This window comes from Dromaius novaehollandiae, chromosome 1, assembly GCF_036370855.1.
Source record: "Dromaius novaehollandiae isolate bDroNov1 chromosome 1, bDroNov1.hap1, whole genome shotgun sequence".
NCBI classification, from domain to species: Eukaryota; Metazoa; Chordata; class Aves; order Casuariiformes; family Dromaiidae; genus Dromaius; species Dromaius novaehollandiae.
In genome coordinates, this window is record NC_088098.1 from 163,149,460 (window position 1) to 163,171,951 (window position 22,492).

Sequence of the window (22,492 nt, forward strand, 5' to 3'; positions counted from 1 at the left end):
TTCTTGTCATCATAAATATCTTTATTGTGAAAAATACCATAAAATAATTCCCATAGTTCTAGAAAAAACAGTTCTTGCTTTTTAGATTTCTTATGATTTTATATAAAGACATTTTATAATTTGAAACATTTGATAAATCTCTGGCTAACTTTACTTACCCTTCTTAAAACATAAAACTGCAGTGGGCAAAAACAAAAAAAAAGAAATTTTATCCATAAAACTTAAAGAGATGGGAGAAGTGTATCTTACAGAGCAAACAAATAATACCTTACAATAAGGCACTTTTAAATAGAACTAACCTGCTATGCTATACTGGCTAATTTCCAGCAAAGCTCCTACAAACCATAGCCCTAAACAGAAAAATAATTCTTATTCCACAAGTCTGAAAACTGAAATAAGCTTTTTTTTTTTTTTGAGTAAGCTGACACATTTTCTGCTTATATCACAAGTTTTGAGCTCTTAAGTTTATAATTAATTTTGAATCTGTTTGAATACTGATTAATACATCAGTATTAAGCATGTATCAAGTAAAATACATTTTCCCACCCACCTCCATTTTAAAACAAGTTGGAAACTAGTTTATAAAAACTGAACTATAGATTTTAACATAAAAAGTTTGCATCCACCTATAGGCCAATTATTGTAATGATGCTTCATGCACATTTTAGGGTTTACAAACTGTCAAGACATTTATTTCAATGTTCAGTTACTGAACATTATTGCACTACAGATACCTATTACAAATAAAAAGGTGAATTCAGCTTCCTTGTATATAGTTTGCACCATTAACACTCTGTGTTATCAGACTTCATTTTCTAAAGCCACATCAGCAAATATGTGTATCTGGAAACCGCTGAAACAAAAATGCCTTTGCTTTAGCACAACTTCGTCCCTTTGTATTTTTAGAAGTACCTTAAAGCTAAAAGCCAGCGTCTGCTCCCTTAAAAACTGCATCTAAAATGGTAACATCTAAAATGGTAGCATTTCATATAATCAGTCTGCTTAATGTCAGGAAACCTTATCCTCCATTGCCATTTTTAGTTTCATTTTCAAGATAGTCTTCCACAAAAGGAATCAAAGAATAGCATTCAAACATCAGTTTTCTTCCATCACTGACCAGACTAGAGCTCCCCCCCCCCATACATTATTCTCCTATCCCATTCATCCTCAAAATTGAATATAATCCCTTCTGTTACTGGTCGCTTCCAATGTTCGGCAGAACCGTCCACTTCCCAGAGAAAAATACGCACTGCTTTAACATCAGTGCATGCTCTGAATAATTTACCTAAGAGAGACCATCTTTTTCCTTCCATAAAAATGATAAAAGAAATAACCAGGCAACTGGATTCTCTTAGCTACAGCCTTTAAAACAGAGAAGGGAAAGGGTAAGAACAAAAACGCTGAACAAGGGTAGTCCTTGAAAAGGAGACATAACATTTCTAGCACCCTGCTAGCACACAGACATAGCTGTCTGTGGCATTTACTGTGACTTCCTGAAACTGAACAACACTCCTGTATGTACAAACTTGCAACACTGATCATTCAAGAGCATTTCAAACCCAGACCCTCCTGTAGTGAATAAGACTATATACACGTTTACACAGAGCACTGGCTCACACACACATACATAACTGCACAACAGGCAATCCATATACAGAAGCCATTCAGCCTGCAGCAAGTGCAAGTAACTGGATCTAGCTTATAGGAAAAAAAAAGGGGGGGGGGCTAGTGACAACCAACAGGAAGGCAGCTGAACTACTTAATCATCTTTTATTTATTGTGAGCAAAAAGCACATGCGCAGGAGCCCTCTGCCTCAGCTGATGCCACAGGGTACTAGGTTATTGTGCAGCAAGCTCCTATGTCTGAGCCCCAGAGGCCCTTGGAGAACCGGACTAACCTAAAAGAGCATGAACAATGCCCTGAGCATCTTAGAGCTTAAAGAAAAGCTGGTCAAAAGTAGATGCTGAATTTCTAGAAAAATAATTCAACTTGGAAAAATATCTGACACTGGAGTTTAAGATGCTGCTGCGGTATTTTTGCACCAGCACAGATACCATAAGCTGCTAGAAGTGACCAAATACACTCTTCAGCTTGAAGATTAGTTTCTGCTGAACGAACACTGGCCTTTAAATTGCTGTCGAAAATACATTTTAGCAAGCCACATGACCTCAAAATTATGTCCAGAAGTACTTGGGGCAGGAGAGAAGGGTTATTTTTCTATAGCAACTGCACTTGGAGTGATAAAAATAACTTTCAAATTGAAGGCCTTATTTGCTCATTTTCTGCTTTTTACTTGCTTATGCTTTTAAATGCAATGAGCTGCAGTGAGAGAAGATTCCTATTAACTGATTATTGTTTTCCAGTTAAAGTTCAAATCAAAAAAAACATTAATGAATTCTAATTCTGGCATGCTAAGGAAATGGTTGCTGATGAAAATCATCAATAACCACTGTTACATATTCAATTACAGAATGAAAAGCCTACCTCACTCGATAGCAGCTACACTCTCGGTAATACCTCATACTCACGCGCACACACACACAGTCCCATCAATACACTAAACCAATTTTACCTATGTGTATACAGAAAAAAATAAAATCAGACTTTTGGCTAATAGGAAGTTAGTCACTCTTTCTGTACACAAGCAGTTGTTTTTGCAGTACAGTGGCTGTTACACAAAATATACAACTACTTCAAACAATTGCACATAGTTATTAATTCACTGTCATGTCAACCAGCAGAAATGAAGTTTAAAGAAAAGGGGGCGGGGGAAGACTACCATTAATATTTTATTCCTACGGTCCATAGTACTCTCACCTCACAATCCATATTAGCTCTCAATTTATATACAACAATACAGAAAAGTTGCAAACTGCTGCATAGTTGGGGAATGTTGCATTAAGCTGTTTTGCTCACATCTCATGGAGATGCTGTGTTTAAAAAAAGTACAAACTACTCAAGAATGATACTTCAGCTTCCCGAATTACATTCAGAAAAAGTGATTAGAAAAAAACCAAATCAGGTATACTTTTTACTTTCATATTTGACAGTTACTGCCAAGAAAACCATCCCAATCAATTAAAAGTTAATGAATAAAGTGAGTAGACATTTTCAAATCCCATTACTTGCACAAATCTTCTTTAGAAAAGACTGTTCAGACTTCTCCTGTAGCAGCCTCTTAGCCCTACCTATGGCACTACCAAGAGTAATACGGCAGATGGTCACCAGGACTTCCTTTTAAGAATACTGAGAGATGGATCATTCTGCTGAGCACAATGACTAACAATTTAATTAATACAGAGACTATCATAACTACCCTCTCCACATTTATTATTAGGCCTTGATTCAGAAAAGTATTTACATGCATTTTTACCTTTAAGCATATATTTTAGTCCTAAGAATATGTTTAGGTGTTGTCCTAAATAGCCCCTTACTGTTTTCTCATCAATAGGAATAAAGATTTCCTGCATACCCGGAACAAATACATAAGTAGTAACAAAACCTTATTCAACCCACCCACCAGGATAAGCCTGTCAAGTTCACCACAAAGCAAACCCTCTGAATACTAAGAGAAAGAGCTAGCTTTCTTCTAATACAGTAAGACTCTAGGTTAAGGACAACATTAGAAATTAAGATTTGGGGTCTTGAACTGAGAGAATTTTATTTTTAAACAAATTAAGTAAAAAACAGCAGCAGCCACCAAAAACAGTCTTGGCTCTAACTGAAGTGGAATTTGAATGTAAATGGTCCTCCTCCTGAACCAAAGGGGTTGAATCCTTGCCATGTGTTCCAGTTCCTGTGGAAAGGGTTGCCACCACCCTGCTGACTCTCTGCATCCAGAGGGTCCTCTCCCGCATCAAACTTCCGCCTCATTTCTGAGAGAAACAAAAAAAAGGTGAAAACATGGCACAGGAGTTAGGACAATAAAACAAAGCATCTTTGATGACCAACACGTAATACCATTTCAGAAAGCCCTCAGGGCTAACAACAACTCACATTAGCAGCATTTGGAGGAACCTGCCTAACTATAGATGCATTGATTTTTCAAAGTGTCCAGGAGAATGACATAAGAAAAAAGCCTTCAATTCCCTTACAACACTGCAGTAAAATTTAATTCAAGCAAGTCATTCAGTTCAAAGCAACAAGAGATAGTCCCTGCCTATATATGTCCAATAGGACATACGTGAATTTCAACAGGGACAGCTACACTTTGGCCAACTACATCCCACAAATAATTGGGACATTGTCCTTGCTGAGGGTATTGGACTTGCTCTCCCATTACCACACATACTCAGAATGGGTCAGGGAACACAGCATGCTGTATCCTCCCGACTGTTCCCCAACCAGTATATACATTGCCAAATTGATCCTTCAGCAATAGTATGAAGGTCAGTGAGCAGAGTCCCAAACTTTTTCAGTCTTCTCCATATGCCATTTATGCTGGGAGCTGTCTGGGAGATGGCAGAGCTTGGAGGCAGAAAGCATCTTCCTGAGATAATTTTGTATCTGCACTGTCCAGAGAAGGAAAAGTTGAAAGCCCTCCCCAAGGCCCAAAGACCATAGGCAAGTCATAGTCTATCCCACTACTCTGTAGTTGACACCTGGATATAACTTGCAAGCAGTCCACAGGCCCTGCAAATGCTACATGCTTTTTGACTGTCTGGCACTTTTCAGAAGACCCATTCTGCAGACAAGTCAGAGAAGACAGCAGCAGAGTTAGTAAGAAGAAATAAGGTGACCAGAAGTGGCAAATATGGAAGATGGCCTCAGGCAAAGTACACCAGAGCCCTGTGACAATAACCTTGCAAATAAAAGCTTAAACATCCACAAGACCACAGACTTTGTGGTGTCTCTTTACACGACATGTTTATTAGACCCAGAAAGTCAGCAGGAAAAATATTTAGAGGAAAGGAAGAGAAAGACATTCCAGTTAGGGAAAGAATGTAATGCAGATAGAAACTCCTCAAGAAAGCCAAGTATGACCAGTGTTATTTTTTTGCCCAGTTGGTTTGACAGGAACAGTAAACATGACATCAGGAATAATGCCAAGGAGAAAGCAGATGAACGTATTCTAGAGATGCTGACAGGGCAAACAGCATCTTAAACTCTACAAACATAAATCCCCTAATAGGCACACACAATTATGAGCAAAGACCACGTTAACACAGAATATGGTTTTCTACTAACCAAAAGCGTTTGTAATGCAGTTTGGTACTTTTAGCTCCCTCTTTGCCCCAAGAAAGTTTGAGCCCACCTGCTTAATTATCACTTAGCTGACCCCGCATAGTTGATGAAGATAAAAAGGATCTTCTGATGCCTGCCTCATTTATGTGCTTCTCTTCGCAATGACTATCTAGGAACAGTGCAAGACAGAAATCTAACAGACTGCTTTGGCCGAAGGTTCCCCCCCCACACCGGGGAAGCAAGATAACCTTGCCACCTCATTTTCTATATAAAAGTCTTCACTTCAGACTAAATGGTCCACTGCTTTAATGTATCTCCTGGTTGGAGGAACCGGATGCCCTAGTCACTGTGCCATGGCGTCTTCCTGAGAGCATTCTCTCCTTTTTCCGTTCCCAAAAGCTGACCAGCAAACAGCCAGGCCTAACAGGGGCCTTGCTCCTGAGGACTGGGCTGGCCTGAGGAGCCAGGCCCTAATCCAGACTGACGGGAACCCAGTCTTCTGCTCCTGGGGCAGTGCTCAGCCAGGCTATGATACACGCAACAAGAAAAGGCCTGTTTTGAGAGTTTCTCTCGAGTACTTCAGGGGCTGCCTATCTAAATTCAGTTCTCAACAGAACTGGGTAATGCCAGGAACCTCTGCAAGGTTATATCCTAAAAAGAGACCTTTAAAAAATTTAAATTTATCTTTAAAACAAAAGTCACTAAAATGCAATAAAAATTCCAGGTTGTTACTAGTTCTTTAAAATCTACCTCTGGTGATTGAAAGTGTCTAGTTGAGACCTTGTGCCTTATAGCATATCTGCGACATATACAATGGACAACAAAATGCAAACTCAGAACTGGGTTAAGAAGAGAAGCAATTAACCACCATTTTCAAGATTTAATACCATTCTTGGTCAAAAGGGTTGGACAAAAGGTACAATAACAGACTGATCTTGAAGTACGGTCCAGAACTGGGAAGAAATCTAGTAAGTTTTTATCTGATTTGTGCATTACCTTCTCAAAACAGATGGGGGGGGAGGGAAAACCATTAACACTTGTTAAGACTGCATTTTACACTGATGTAAGAAAAAAATGAAGCCACAGCATATGAACCATTGTTACCTGGGTCAGTGAGGACTTCTTTAGCAGCTGCTATATCAATGAACTTTTTCTCTGCTTTCTTCTTTTCTTCCTCACTCTGGAAATTATCAGGATGCCACTGGGATGCCAGTTTTCTGTAAGCTTTTATGATTTCTTGCTTTCGAGCATTTCTAGGTGGATAAAATTGTGATAATTTACAGGTTTTCTAGCTGTTCATGTGCCATACTGAGTCTACAGGTTTATTTTAAACAATAAAACAGAATTAAGGGCTTCAAAACAATTAAGCTGTTACCAGATGACCTTTTGCAGATGGCATTCAAGACACCTTATACAAAACCAGAGGAAACAGGTTGTTATATTAAACAAAAATTACTCTTTCCTCTACCACCCATTTACTTTCTTTAGAAAGATGCTATTATGAGCTATTATTCAGAATACAGCTCCCAGTCTGAAGAATTTACAAAGTGGTGAGACACGAAAAGCAGAAAGATGCAATCAGTTCATGACTAGAGAAGTGACCAATACTAGCTCAGAATGGAACATCTGGTTGGTTATCATTAAAGAAATCATTAGTTTCTCTAGGTGAATGGCAGAAGCATTTTTAGGTACCGCTTTCAACCAGTCCTTTCAAACTCACCCAGTCTATCATAGTATCTGCCACAATTTTTTTTTTTTTTTTGCATTCCATAATTCTTTCCAGCTCTACTCTTCGTTTGGTCCTCAATTTGTTCACCTTATTGTTGATCAACTCTACTACCAGTTTCTTGCTGATTTATTTCCTTCCTTCTCAGTGGTGCTTTTTCATTAAGTAGCACTTGTTTAAAATGCCTTTAAAGCTGAATACTGTCCTCCCTCTTCCCATCCTCGTGCTGCAACAGCTAAGCTAGCGCAATAGGAAAGTAAAGGTAGTAGAGACACATGAATGAAAAATAACATGCAGCAGAACAAATTCAGATGATCAGTCCTAGAGGTACTGGTTTAACAAGCAGCTTTCAGGTAAACACCCCCAGATAATCTCTCACCTTTTTACTCCTAAAATTTTGTAGTAATCTCTTTTCTGTGATTGCTTCAACATCCTCTGGGCTCGTTCTAGCCCCTCACGAATCTGCTGATCATTTTCACTATTGGCTTGAGCAGTCTCATAGTCTTTAATAGCTTTTCAGAAAAAGTGAATAAAAAAAATTATATAACTTCTTAAATCTAACTTCTTAAAAATTCTAACTTTAAAGAATTCAAGCCATCTCCAAAGCTGAAGTTTTGCTATTACAGTTTATAAACAGCACAACTTCCCGATTTTAACTTGCTAAGGTTCCCCCCGCCAAATAAGAAAACCCTGCAGCAGAGGAAGTTATATCTTTCACTGATTCATTAGATAGTTTTCTTTCTTTAGGTTCATCATATTTTTTGGAAAGGGAAGAAGAAAAGGGAGGTTACCAGCAGCAGGTCAGAACTCTCTTTGGATGTTACAAAGTCATATGGTTGTATGTAAAAGCCTCTGGAACCAAAATGTGACAGGAATCAAGCAGCAAGTTTCCAAAACCAGTATTTGAAGAGCCACATTCACAATAAATTAGTCCCAAATACTGCTGTGCAACTGAAGAAAGCATTATAGAAAATCTTTATACTAAAATTTCTTCCTCTCCCACACTGCACTGGATCCACACAACAAACTCTTCTTCAATGACAATCAACATAGATTTCAGATTACGTGTATGCTCATTTACATAACACTAATATGTAGCACTGTTAGTGAAAGATATAATAAACTATTGCCTATTATATATAGGCATAAAAAGCAGAGTTACATTTTAAATTCATATTTCAAAGACATGCTCTCCTGCTTCTATTTTAAGAATTACATTTCTCAGGAATGAAAACAAGGGAAGTACTGTAATGCTACTGTGTATTTTGAAGAGATCCTATTTCTATACATTTTTTGAAGTAAAACATTATTAATGTAAGTGATAAAATTTGTATCTTTCATCTTCAGCTAAGTATTCTTTGATAACAATATTCATCAAGGGGAACAACTGTTAAATTCTGTTTAATGAGAATGCTGTTCTTTCACTGTTATAATCCTGAAAGTCTCATTTGCAGATCCCACTCTCCTAGGTTTCCCGAGTCAGACAAAGTACTTGGATCAGATTATTTCCAAGCAGATGCTATCTCTCAGCAGGTGTTACATTTGTTTTTCACTGTTTCTGGGCAAGACAGCAGGAAGTGCTAATGAATTTGTATTACTCAGACATCTGATACCACTGCAACCTTGTTTTGGTTATTGAAAAAAATCCAGAATATATTTCCAGTGCCTCAACAATTTTATATGCTATTACAAACAAAATACAAACTTCCTGTTCATTTTCACATCACTGGGCATTCTGATTTGCTGCTTGAACAAAGCATTTTGCTTTCTGCTGATATTTTCAACAGTCATTTAAAAAATAAAAGCCTATACCAATGTGTGTGTCTAATATAATCTGCTGAAACTGATAAAAATAATGAAAAAGCAGGGATGTCATTATGCTGCTTTACTACCCCAATAATACTAAGCACCAGGGTACTTAATCTGCTTCATGTAATAAGGGGAGGTCCCATTGCAAAGTCCTGATGAATGTGTATCAGATTTGCTCAACTTCACTGAGCATCCCATCATCTACAGTATGCACCACTGCTGGAAACCAGGCTGCTTAGGGGTCACGTATTTGCACTGACAGTACCAGCTTTCTCTCTCTTTTTTTAATTGACTCATTTAAAGACTGCAAATGTTAAATATGTGGTAAGGTATGTTTTCTAGTGCTGCACACCCTCAGAGGAAGCACATCCAGGACACTTGATGCCAATCACATTTTGTACTTTCTCTCAGTTGGAAGAAATACAAATTTTGATGGCATTCTCCTATACAGGAACTTTTTTCCTTTTTCCTCCCCCCACTGAGGAGACAAGCTTGAGAACAGGTGAATCTGAAGCAGGATGACAGCTTCTTTGACCACAAAAAGGTTGTTACAAAAGCAAGAGCCTTATTAGTAATCCAAGGTGCGTTAAGTAAGCTATTCAGCTCCTTTCAGGCACTATTTCTAAAAGCAGCAATACCTCACAAGCTAACACAAGGATCGTCACCTCTTATTTCAGAGAGCATCCCTCCTTCCTTTCACCCTGTCCCACAACATTAAAGGAGCAACCAGTTTCTAGTATCCTTTTTCATTTAAATACCTCAGTCAAATCCAACTCTCCTCCTTCATCCTCATAGACAAGCTCAGGAAGTGTGGGCTAAATGAGTGGACAGTGAGGTGGATTGAGAACTGGCTGAGAGGCAGAGCTCAAAGGGTTGTGCTCAGTGGCACAAAGTCTAGTTGGAGGCCTGTAGCTAGCAGTGTCCCCCAGGGGTCAATATAAGGCCCAATCCTGTTCAATTTATTCATCAGTGACTTGGATGAAGGGACAGAGTGCAGCCTCAGCAAGTTTGCTGATGATACAAAATTGGGAGGAGCGGCTGATACACCAGAGGGCTGTGTTGCCATTCAGAGGGACCTCAACAGGCTGGAGAGATGGGCAGAGAGGAGCCTCATGAAGTTCAACAAAGGCAAGTGCAGAGTCCTGCCCCTGGGTAGGAACAACCCCATGCACCAGGACAGGCTGGGGGCTGACCTGCTGGAGAGCAGCTCTGCAGAGAAGGACCTGGGAGTCCTGGTGAACACCAAGTTGACCATGAACCAGCAATGTGCCCTTGGGGCCAAGGCGGCCAGTGGTATCCTGGGGTGCATTAGGAAGAGCATCGCCAGCACGTCAAGGGAGGTGATCCTCCCCCTCTACTCAGCCCTGGTGAGGCCACATCTGGAGTGCTGGGTCCAGTTCTCAGCCCCCCAATACAAGAGAGAGACAGAGCTCCTGCAGCAAGTCCAGCGAAGGGCCACAGAGATGCTTAGGGGACTGGAGCATCTCTCATATGAGGAAAGGCTGAGAGAGCTGGGACTCTTCAGCCTGGAGAACAGAAGGCTGAGGGGGCATCTTATCAATGTGTACAAATATCTGAAGGGAGGGTGTAAAGAGGATGGGGCCAGACTATTTTCAGTGGTGCCCAGCGATAGGACAAGAGGCAACAGGCACAAACTGAAACACAGGAAGTTCTGTCTGAACATGAGGAAAAACTTCTCTACTGTGAGGGTGAGTGAGCACTGGAACAGGTTGCCCAGAGAGGCTGTGGAGTCTCCTTCCCTGTAAATATTCAAGAGTTGTCTGGACAGGGTCCTGGGCAATGTGCTCTAGGTGGCCCTCCTTGAGCAGGGGGTTTGGACTAGATGATCTCCAGAGGTCCCTTCCAGCCTCAACCATTCTGTGATTGCTTTCATTACCACAGTCTTCACAGTCTCTCAAATGCAAATTGCAACGCATCTTTAACCATGCTAGCTGGCTTTCCTGTCTTGCCTGATAAAGTGACCCAAACTGGCCATTATTCCATATGCAGAATTACTTTTCTATCAAACATGAGTAAAAGTAGACAACATGTCCATGCCAATTCTGTTATAACCGAGTAACTGAACCACTGATGCTCTTGTCTGAAATGGAAACCATCTCCTCCACAGTAGCAAGGTGCGGAAAGAGAAATTCCTGAGCAATTTTGAAGTGAAGCAATAAATACGATTTTTTTCCCCCTTTGGTAGAACTTGTGTTATGTACTTTATAGACAGATAAGACTCCTCTACTTATGCGGTAAGCCAGAAAGCGATTCATCACACATCTGTCTTCACATACAAGTCCTAGACCCACGTGATTGTAAAGCAATTAAAACCATTTGATAGGAATCAAAACTCTGCTACACACTCTGAACTGCATCTTGAATGTTTAACAATAGCTTCCTTCAAATCTTTAAGGACTTTGATTCTTGAGAATTTCCAGATGGAGGCAACTATTTTCCTCTTTAAAGACAGGAAATTTCAGTTTACCCCTTTAAATACTATGGAGACTGAGTTTAGTTTCTTCAGTGTTCTCTACAGCCAAGACAAAAAATTCAGCCATCGTTTTATAGCAGTTAACATTGAAGGATAAATGAAGGCACCTTCAGGCAGATTAACATTAATGAACTGTAACACTTTTTATAGAGGCTCTACTGGAAAGTACAGCCAACTCAATATTGTCAAGGGTGGGGAAAAAGGCAGAAATTCACTTAATAACTGGGATGTGGGGGGGCGTTTGCTCCATGCTACCAGGGTCTGTTGCACAGAACCAGGCCAGGCTGAGCACAGCAGGCTCCCATCCCAGAAATAAGCTCAGCCAGCTCCCAGGTGTGTCCTCCCCACAATTCCTTATATCCCATAATAAGGGGGCATTTGCTCCAGCACAACACTGAGTTGGTTCTGTGCATTTGTGCTTTACCTTGTTATAAGGCTTTTTATCTCTAATTTGCAAGAGTTGCAAGACACTCACTGCAGAGGAACCAGAAGTAGATGAGGATTTAATAGAGGATAATGTTAAAAAGAGCCAAATTCAGATTCATCAATTTAGAAGAAAACATGCAGATCAATTCCATCCACTTGTAAAAAGCACAAGATATATCTACTAAGAGGACTCACAGAGGGCAGGGTTGTTTGGCTTCCCCTTTCTGTACCTCTTTAAATTGAAGATTCATAAACCTGAGGGAAAACCCCTTAATTTTGTGTTCTTCTTTTATCAATGCACCTTTTTCTTAAATCAGAACCTTTCATACTAGCTGTAATCTGATGCAGATTTGTCTTCTGGATCTCAAAATAATTTTAGGGAGGGTTTTTTTTTATTCATTTATAAATCCAATTTTCCCAACAGTGAATGAGTTTATCAAAGTACAGAAGAAGATGGAGAAATGCCTGAAGGGGGCATTATCACCATGAAGTCCTCTTAAGATTTGCTCTTAGGCTGAGACTGCAGCTCTAAATAATCAATAGATGGGAAAAAAACCCAAAGCCTTTCACTATCCTAAGAAATACAGAAAGTCCTGGAATAGGCTTCCCCTCCAACTCCCTGCCACTACCCCCACCCAAGTCCTTTGTAAAAAAGGACATCAGTTGTAGTCAGAAATGCTGTTGTTTTCCATCCTTTTTCTTAAAAGGGGGAAGAAGGCTTGCCAGCCTCAGCAGGGAAAGACTATTTCACCACCAGGTTACTTCTGAGGCACAAACCCTAGAGGGCTGGTGAACAGGAGTGCTTGAAACACCACCAGCCCTGTTCACCTCGCTTTCAGGCACCTGAATCAAGGAGGCCTAAGAAAAGCAGCAAACAGGTATCTGTCTTCTGAATTCATTTGAAAAGGTGAACAATAGCATCTTCCAGTGATTAGTTTCTCAAAAAGACAAAAAAATTTCAAGTGTGCCATTAATGACAACAGCTGCTTCATGAATGTTTAAATTGAAGGGATTTTTGTTCAGTTGTGAAGCTAAAGACCCAGTACCAGAAAAATGGAGAAGGAAAATTGTTCTATGAGTATGAAAATTAATGGAACCCGCTTTCCAGCAGATTCAAGGCCTATAAGTCCTATCCCTTATCACATTTGACTGAAACAGCCCGAGGCTTCAAAAACTACTGCATGAGGGAGCATTGGGGGGCAGAACACACAAATTATCCAAGTCTCCTTCTAGGCCAGGTTTCTCATGGAAACAAGATTCACTACATTAAATTTTGACAATTCTTATAGCACAATAGCACTTAGTACTCTCTTAAAGAGGCTACAAAACAATGTAATGGCATACCCTCAATGACATCAATTAGTCAGTCCCTACTTTGCAAGGCTGTAGATGGGACCAAGTAATAATCCCATAGTACTCTGTATTTTGGGAAACAAGGAATAGCCAACAGGTCTGGCATGATCCCAGCAGACATTGTTGGCAAGAAAATTCAAGAGAAAAGAAAAAAAATTAAGTACTCAAGGATTCACTTATTTTGCTACTTTCCCTGCTCCAGAGTTGATTTCTAGTCTTTCAGGTCACAGGAAATCCACAGAGCTGATCTGAGAGAAAGATAGCTATCACTCTCTCCTTGCTAATGGTCTTTGGAAGGGAAGAGGGTTTCTTAATGTCAAAAGGCACAGGGCTACAGCCACTGCCAACTCAGAAAATAAATACTGCTAAGGCTGTTTATGCAGGCAATTTTCAGCAGCAAGCATGCCTGCCACAGCAGGGGGGAAGTCCAGCGAAGCCAGCTTCTCAGTCAGCCAAAAGGATATCCAGACAAGTCTGAACTTCAGCTCCAGCATCATGGGCCACATGGAGACCAGCAAAAAGATGCAAAACTACAAATTAGGACTTCCTCATGCCACCTACTTCTGTCTATAATCAACATCATCATTCACCCTGCTCACAACAACATTTAGCTGCTTTTCCGGATTCGGCCTTGCGAGATCCCTCCTTTACAGCCTCATCAGCACGATTCCATAATTCAAGCAAAGTGAGGTGCCACAATAACGTCTTTCCATGCAGGGTGCTTTGCCCCTCTTACAGTTATGTTAACAGAACCAGTGACTTCCCCTCAAACTCACACCAGTAACAGCCACATACGCATTGCAATGTATGTAACTCGATTCCCTGTGACACGAGTAACCTCCAGTGAAGCACTCCAGGATTTTCTTCCCCTCAATACATTCATCATCCCATTACCTTCCTCAGAAGACTCAGAAATTTAGTGACGCTGAATTTTAAAAGTGCTTGTTGTTGTTCTTGATGTGTTTGACTACTAGATACAGTCCCATGTTAAGGGCTGCCAGACTGCAGGCACAGAAATACACACCAGTACACACTTTACGCAAACCCTATATGGAAAATGCAGCCTCAAGAGCAGATTCAGGTTACTGTTCCTGGCAGCATTACAGGGATCCAGGGAGGTGAAGCAGTGTCTGATCTCTTCCCCTGCACTGAAAACATGCCAGGGAGAAAACAGTTTTGCTTCATGCTGTTACGTACTTCCATTTCACCAAGCACTCACCTAATGCATCCAAAGGCATTAAAACAGAGTCCTCCCAATGGATTTATATGACCCTGACTATTACCACCATTTACCTATTAACACAATTGTCTGACATAGCTGATAATTTAAAATGTATTTAAATAAGTCTAAGCAAGCTGTATCCTTTTCTGAAGGATCCTGGGCATAACCCACTGTTTCAAACAACTCTGCTGCAGCTAAAACAAGTGCAAACCACAAACTAATCAAGATAAATTTAACAGGAAATATCTGTGTAAATCTGTAATTACTAGTGCTGACTAGAGGTGAAAACATAGTGTAGAATCAAAGCGCATGTTTCAAGTTTTTGCACCACTGACTGCATCTTAAAGGCCCTCCCCCAAATTTATGTCGGAACTGTACATAACTGTACCTTCCTCATATAGGTCTTCTAACAAATAAGCTTCTGCTCTGTCTTTCAAAGCATTCACATTGGTTGGTTCCAGCTGAAGAACTTCTGTACAAACTTTAATGGCTTCTGTAGCCTGCTGATTCTAAAGAGAAGGAGGAAAAATTCCAATTTGTGTTTTTTTTCTTTTTTTTTTTTAATTAAAGAAACTTACAGAGGGACAGAAAAGTAGAATTACCTTTGATAAGCAGTGGCAGATCCTTTCTTTGGCACGGGTAGCATAAATTGGGACTTCTGGCTCAGTTTTCATTACAGAATCGTATTTACTGATAGCATCTTCATATCTGTTTTAATGAGAGATGAGCATGGTATCATGAAGTTTAATAACTATTTCAGACTGAGAAATTTAGATTTTCACATCTTTCTAGCAATGTGTTTTAACTATAACAGCCTTAGGGGTCCAGTGTGAGGCAGCATTATGAAGAAAACTTTCAGCCACTATAAGAATTATATACCCATTCCCTTTTCTGTGCTATGGGACACAAAAACAGGCACTATGCTGTGAGCATTGTACTATATGCCTTTTTGGAGATAGGAAAGAAATTTCCTGACACCAGCTTGAACCAGGCAGTTGGGTTTTTTCCCCACCTTTCTCTCAGCAAGTCACATAGTAAAATGAAGTTTGCTGTGACAGTTTTAATAATAATAAGACATGCATTAAGAAAGTATCACCTAAAAGTGTTATTGTGTGACTGAACTCATGGGTTGCTATAAGCTACAAAACAACTCAAGGTTTTAACTCTTGGATGCTCCCTGAAAATGTGCTGATACTAGGTTAAATGAAAGACTAGTCTTCAGACTAAAAGCAGCAGTAAATCAGCAGTGTATCTTTAAGGCAAAGGTCTAAAGATATGGTCCTGCAGTATCTGAGAACTGACAAACATCCTCAGCTTGGTGTTACTACCTTCTCTACAAAAAAGTTAGATAAGCAAAGGTAAGACAGTGGCATCACAAGGACTCAGCATAGGGTTGTCACTACATGAGTCAATATTTATTTTAATCGAAATTTGAGAGCTGTGTTCACTTATCCACTTCAACCAACAGATGCAAAAAGCATCACTCAAACAGCTCTTCAGTCAATAATGAATTGGTGCCTCAGTAGTGATCTTCTTCTATAGAATGAACACTTACCTGCCTTCTCTGATGAATTCTTCTGCTGATTCAATCTGCTTATTGAGTTTCTTTACTTGTTTATAGAGAGAAAAACATTGCTTATGGTCTTGGTCAAGTTTCAGACACTCCCGGACTTCACTTTTCACATGGGAGAGGAAAAATAAAAACAGCACACATTACTGAATTTCATACAAAGACACAATGCACTATCTATAAGCTTTCCTGAACAATGACTGACTTCTTTACACACTCTCTCCTTCATTCAAAAAAATTCACCCCAAGAATTTAAAAAGTAAGTGAAAAGAGAAAGTCTTCCTGAACTCAGGAAATGGGTGTTTGTTGTTGCTTTTAATTATTTTGTATTGCCAAGTATTACAAAACCGTAAAAGAGTTATATTAATAAACAGCAGAAGAAAATAATACCCTGGCAAATAATTTATATCCAGCATTTAGGAGATACAATCATTTCTAATTTTCCTGTACATTTAACTTAAATACATTACAGCAAACTTAGGCATAAGCATTCTTTACACCGCCTGAAATAGACAAAGCTCAGGTAAGACCTGAAACTCTACTGCATGGAATATCAACTAAGTCTTAGCCTCATTTTTCACTCTGAAGACTGTTTAATCAGTCCTTGATTAAGGCAGCTATCCTTTTAAGGAGACAGTGGTCTTTAGAAGTCTCCAGAATGCAGTCATCAAGGAATAAAAGTTGTCTATTCATGAAGAGTCATTGTTACACAACTAAGGTGAGATTTTAAGAAAAAGATAACAAAATTCCAAGCTATTCTTAAGCAAGGAAAGAAAATATGAAAATCATTAAGTTTGTACAGGGAAGAAGAAAATAAGAAAAAGACAAGATTAATTACCCACTAAATCCAAGAGCTATAAAACTTCCACCTTTCTTAATACATCTTATGATACAAAAAGTAGTATCAGAGCAGAATAAAGGAAAGATGCCTATTCTTTCTTTCTAACACCATTCTATTATTCAAATGGCTCTCTCAAGTGCATTTATAAAATCTTAGATTTGGTTATTGGCACAGGAGGTCGTTGTGTGATTTCACAGGATGAAGTGGGCTATAAGCTCCAGAGATGAAATATATTCTAGAAAGGGGATCTCTAATGCAAATAAGTTGACTAGGTGGTATTTACTATGATGAGCATATATATTTTTGCCCAGGTATAAAATTAATTCATGTAACTACAGTCACATACTGTTTGCACCCACCTGCCTTTGCCACACACTGCCAAGATAAACTCAGGCTTTTTCAATCGCCCTCACCTCCTACTAAATGAGTTTGGTGGCAGAAACTACACTGGAAAGAAAACTCTCTGGAGATGCAGGTAATACATCTGAGATCATGAGCTTCACAGAAACCGCTCACGTGCAACACAACAGGATTATACCATTTGCCCCAGCTGAGCTCAAGGAATATGAAGCGAACAGGCTGGACTGGGCAAGGGTAGTTATCCCACAGGACTGACTAAGGACATGAGGGAGTAACACTTAAACCTAACTGAAAAGGAATAAAAGGGTAAGGGGTTACAAACATCATCCAACATACTGGAAGCCATCAACAAGACAGACAGACTTAGCTCTAGATCCCCAGCTCCCTGAGTTTGGATACTGCTAAACAAAAAAAAAAAACCCAAAAAACAAAAAAACCACCCCACACATCCACCTTGTAACCATTTGTTTCCGCTCTTAAGAATCAGACCCTAAAATTACTTTTGCTTTTATAGTAAATTTAGCTTGAGTCGAGGTTCAGGAGAATCAAAACAAAAACAAAAAAACCTCTCCACCAAAGCAAGTTTAGAGAAGCACATTCTTCCAGGAAAGAGAAAAAAGAATAAAAACAGTCAATGTAAGCAACTCTGACTGGCCTGCACTATGGCATTTATTTAGCAGAACAAGATGCCAGGAAGTATTGATGGCTGGTCTGCAAAGAACAAGCACAGTGCCTTTACTGCCAGTTCTTAACATCTGAAAAGGGTCAGATTCAGACTAGAGTTGCTGCTCCATCCAAAACAAAACAAAAAAAAAAATCAATCAATCAAAAAACAAACAGGCAACATTTATATTTCATGGCTTATCATGAACTATGGAGTCTGTCACACTAAATTTTCTGTCTTAATTCTTACAAATACAGTAAACAGTAAAATTACCTGAGTGATAACTCATGGTCCCCAAGCTGATAATATATTCTGCTGATTTTATAGAAGGCTTCAGTGTTATCATTCTTTAATTTGGCAGCAGCTTTCAAGTCACTAATGGCTTTACTTGGTTCCCCTTCCTTTATATAGCACTCAGCTCGAAGTTCCCGCAGCTCTGCATCCCAAACACAAACCTTGAGAAATCAAAATGAAAGCTTGACTTTGGTACATAAACACTTCACTTCTCTCCCCACCACTGAAGAAAAGTCCCATTTAATTTCATTTTTCCAACTGCAATAGCATAAGGTTCAAGCAGCATGCAGAGCACATGAAACTAGCATCTCCACTTCCTGGTAGATGCTGCGATGCACCTGGCCAAATAGAAAACAAAGGCCTGAAAAGAATTTTAAGGATTAAATGAGCTCATGCAGGGACATGAATTAAATCCACTGGTATTGCTTTAACTGAGACAGTCTGCTGAACCTCAAGAATCATACATTACTGTATCTTCACAAAACAATGAGGGAAATGAACAGCAAGAACCAAGCTGTCAGATGTCTTTTAGAAAGACGACTGCCGGTAAGCTTCAGCTATGCAAGAATTCGCCTCAGTATCTGGATTTTAAAGATTTATACAGAAGTAGCTATCTCACTTATTGCCAAGGATAATCACTTGCAACAAATTGCCTTGCATAATTCATTTTATAGTATTTACTAATGGTTTTATCATTTGTTTTTAAAGCACGGTTTTAGAGAATGAGGCTTTGGTCTCTTCCACTTTTCCATGCTCCTCTCTGAGCAAAATCTGGCAGTTTCTTCAAAAGAAAGATAGAGGTGCCTCAAACATCCCAAATCAACAGTGTTAATTTGCACATAAAAAGTCATAGCAGTTAACTGTCTTTGAATACATATTTCTATAAGACACAAGATGCTTACGTGATTGAGTTATTCACACTTAACAGACTATCAGACTACCTTTACTGAATGAGGCTCATCTACAAATATAGATATCTGAGGAACAAACTGAGAATATGGATAGCTATATACATTTTGACCTTTCATTACTTTATTTTCTCAAGAGAAGAAAGTACCCACTCCACAGTGAGGATGTACCTATCAAGGATGATATTCAGCACATACGTTTACATTTTTCTTAGGCTGTATGCAGGAAACTTGTAAAACACCCACGCCTCCTTTATTTGGCAAAACTTCATTGCTTTGAGAATAGCTTTTTCTCCAACTTCCCCAAGAATACTGAACCATGGAAGAAAGGAAAGGATAATCAAGAAAGTTACCTACAATAACAAGTTTGGCTGAAATCATACCTTTCACTCTAACTACAGTGATCTATTATTTCAGCTTAGCTGCAGCTAGTGCTCAGCATTCTCCACTCTCCAACTTCATTATGGACTGCTGGTGCTCAGCAAGATTGAGCCAGTTACACAAACCATTTTCACATTGGTGAAGAAGTTCTTCAAACAAAAATACACAGATGTCAGACAGAAGCTCTTACTTCCCTTTCACAGTACCATTTCACTTAACACTTACTGCCAAGATTTCATCAAGAAGAGAAATAGCGCCTTCATAATCCTCTTGCTGGTAGGCAGACAATGCTTGTGCATGCAGGCGCTGTAGCTCGTCAGATTTTGTCAGCTGAGACTGGGCTTCTTTTTCCTCATTATTGCTGGGAGTGGATTTGAGCTGCAAACATTAACAAGAAGAGAGACTGAACTGCTTGTTCAAGGATCTGTGTCCTATTAATAGTGATACCATGGAAAACTGACTGAAGCTGAAAATTAAGCAAGATGAGTTTTAAAATTCCACTGGAAACATTTCATCTCCAAAACTGAAAGAAAAAAGTCATTGGCTTTTGTACAAGTTGTCAGAAATCAGAGAATTCTTAATTCCTCCCCTCACCCTCCTTGATCATTTACCATTAGATACACAATACACAACAATAGGGCCCTTCCTGGAAGTCATGGACCTCCTCAGCTGTAGCCTAATTAATTCATCTCTTCGCAGTTATTAAACATAGGATTTCTCAGTACCATTTACTAAGTATATCCACACAGCATATCAGATGCTCCATTTCAAGCAAGGTACGTATTTATAAATTCTTTACAAAAACGAATGCAAGATGTCACAGCTAGTATTACTGTACTGCATTTATTATGCTTTCCCAGAAAAACTGGCTATAGCAAAAAGTAAAGATGCTTCAAATGGGTGAAGGCCTCATCTGGGAATTCATGCACTTTGCTTCATGTGAGGTTTTATACAAGTCTAAGGTTCTGTCTCTAAAGGCCCTCCTTTCTGAAATCCCTCTGACCAAGCAGGAGGAGTTGCATTGGAATTACCTCCATTTGCATATGCAGCTTTACACATTCAAAGAAGAAACAAGCCAAAATTCTCAGACAACTCTACTACCACCTAGGAGGACAAATGGGGCCAGGAAGAATCTCATGTAAATCCCCTGCAAAACCAGGACATCATTTGTAGAATTAGTGTAGCTCAAGACACTGGCTTCACACTTGCAGCTGATCAGAATGTCTTCCAGAGAGTTTTAAAGGGAGGGATCAGCAGGACTTCAACTCATTTTTATTAAACTTGCATGACCGTGCATTTTAAACTCACAATTTCCTCTAAAATTACAGAGTCCTCAAAGTCATCCAGTACTTATTTTCTCCTTTACCTTGAAGATGCCTTCCTACATTTTTCTCATCAGCAAGTTCTTCAAATGCTCATATTAAGTCTGTAATGTAATGTAATAAGATCGGCCCTAAGAACTCCTTTAACAAGATTTCCCCTGGTTCTAACACTTAAATATATGAAAGGAAAAAGAAAGCTAAGCAAATACAAGACTAAATGCAACATCAAAAGCATGCACAGATCCCACCTCTGTCTTAGAGTCTTCATTTAAGATCTTGGAACCTTATGCAGTTGTTTACTTAGTCTACCAAAAATCAAGTTGTATTTAAACCTGAACTTTTTTTTTTTTTTTTTTTTTTTTTTTTAATTCCCCTTACCCTTTTTATCTCATAGCAGTAGGGGGGGAACGTGATCGGTATTTTTTTTCTTTGTAGGCTGATGCCCAATAGGCGTCTCCAAAACATTCCTGGTTTGAATAAAAACTCCGTAAATCCTCACTGTTGTGCATCTTTTCTCCCCAAACCTGGAGCTAGCAGCACAGCCAAACTTCTGAAAAAGGCTTGTAGTCCTGGAACTTTTTAAATTAATAATGCAGAAGTTCTGAACTCTTTAGTTCCAGCTGACTTTAATTTCCTCCCTCGATTTTTCAACCCTTTATTTCAAAAATCAGGTACCTTTGCTACAGATAACTTTAAGCTTACATTTAAACTGAATCAATCCCAAGTTATTTTCCACAAACAGTTTTTCTACTGAAGTTAATTACTTACAAAAAAACTCACTTAAAACAACATCACTCTCCTTTCAGGGCATTTCCATGGACAATCTGTTACTAAACAAATCCAAGAATATCAATGTTTAATACTTCAATAATTTCAGTTTTGTATTTTATACCAGTAGTTCTCATTCTGTTTTGTAGGCTCCTTGTACCAATGAACAAGCATATTTTCTGACCGCCATAACCAAGCAGTCTCTTTAGTAATAGTATTATCTACTTACACTAATTTAAAGAAAAAAGTGTACATAACTACTTTCATCTTACTATCCATTCATCCACCACATGGCTGAAGTCTTATTTTCCTGTTTAAGTCCTCCCACCAACTACTGAGATCACACTACGGAGTCTCCCAAACACCTCTCAGAAATCTCTCATTCAATCATTCTTTCCCTCACCTTGACCATGCTTCACTCATCTCACGAAGACACTGTGCTTCTTAGAATCGCAACAAGTTTCTTGCAGCTTATTTACAGCAAAACATCAGTGGAATATGGAAGACAAGTGCTACAGGGGATTATCAAACTCCCACTGGTGGGCAACAAGAACCCATTTGAGTGAAACATCCTGAATAATTTTAGGTAGCACAAACTGGCCAGTAACAAAGGGAAATCTTTCATTCAAACCATCATTCAAAGCCCACTGAGTCTTTGTATGCTACAGTATAGTGAAAATATACATTCAGCAGAAGCTTTTAATTAGTATTTTGCCATGATTATTGCCATGAATTTAAAAAAAAAAAAGCGCCTGTTCATTAAGCTCCCAGAAAAAAAGCTGGAAATGTTGTTTGATATTCTCACATTGGTTTACTTCAAACATTTTTTCCATCCTTACACCCAGCGATCAGAGGACTGTCACATCACTACCAATACCTGAACTGCAATCCAATTATTCCTTATTTTCCTTTGGAACACCGAGCTCAAGGGTGACAAGTCAAAACAACTACATGCATCTTTACAGATCCCAGACAAGTTGGCAACGAACAAGCAAGTTACTAAGAAAGCAGTAAAGGATTAGAATAAGTAAATAAAACTACCTCAGCTGAATTAATACAGGTCTAAGGCAAACCTAATAGTCTTCCACGTGCTTCATCGAGGGCCTCAATGCACAAATTAAAAGTGTGCACTACTCAGGACTGCTGGACAAGTCCCTTGCTACTGGTGA

At 39.1% G+C, this 22,492-nt stretch overlaps 1 protein-coding gene across 1 annotated transcript in view; it reads right to left on the minus strand.

Annotated features, from left to right (window-relative positions):
- DNAJC3 (DnaJ heat shock protein family (Hsp40) member C3) overlaps window positions 1-22,492 on the minus strand; it is a 42,099-nt gene continuing 19,607 nt past the window's right edge. Inside the window, exons 5-12 of the mRNA XM_026119419.2 lie at window positions 19,459-19,611; window positions 17,924-18,105; window positions 15,771-15,890; window positions 14,818-14,923; window positions 14,604-14,724; window positions 7,291-7,423; window positions 6,290-6,438; window positions 1-3,876 (exon numbers count right to left, since the gene is read on the minus strand). Coding sequence (XP_025975204.1) covers window positions 3,719-3,876; window positions 6,290-6,438; window positions 7,291-7,423; window positions 14,604-14,724; window positions 14,818-14,923; window positions 15,771-15,890; window positions 17,924-18,105; window positions 19,459-19,611 — 1,122 coding nt within the window. The 3' untranslated portion in view covers window positions 1-3,718. The remainder of the gene's footprint in view (window positions 3,877-6,289; window positions 6,439-7,290; window positions 7,424-14,603; window positions 14,725-14,817; window positions 14,924-15,770; window positions 15,891-17,923; window positions 18,106-19,458; window positions 19,612-22,492) is intronic.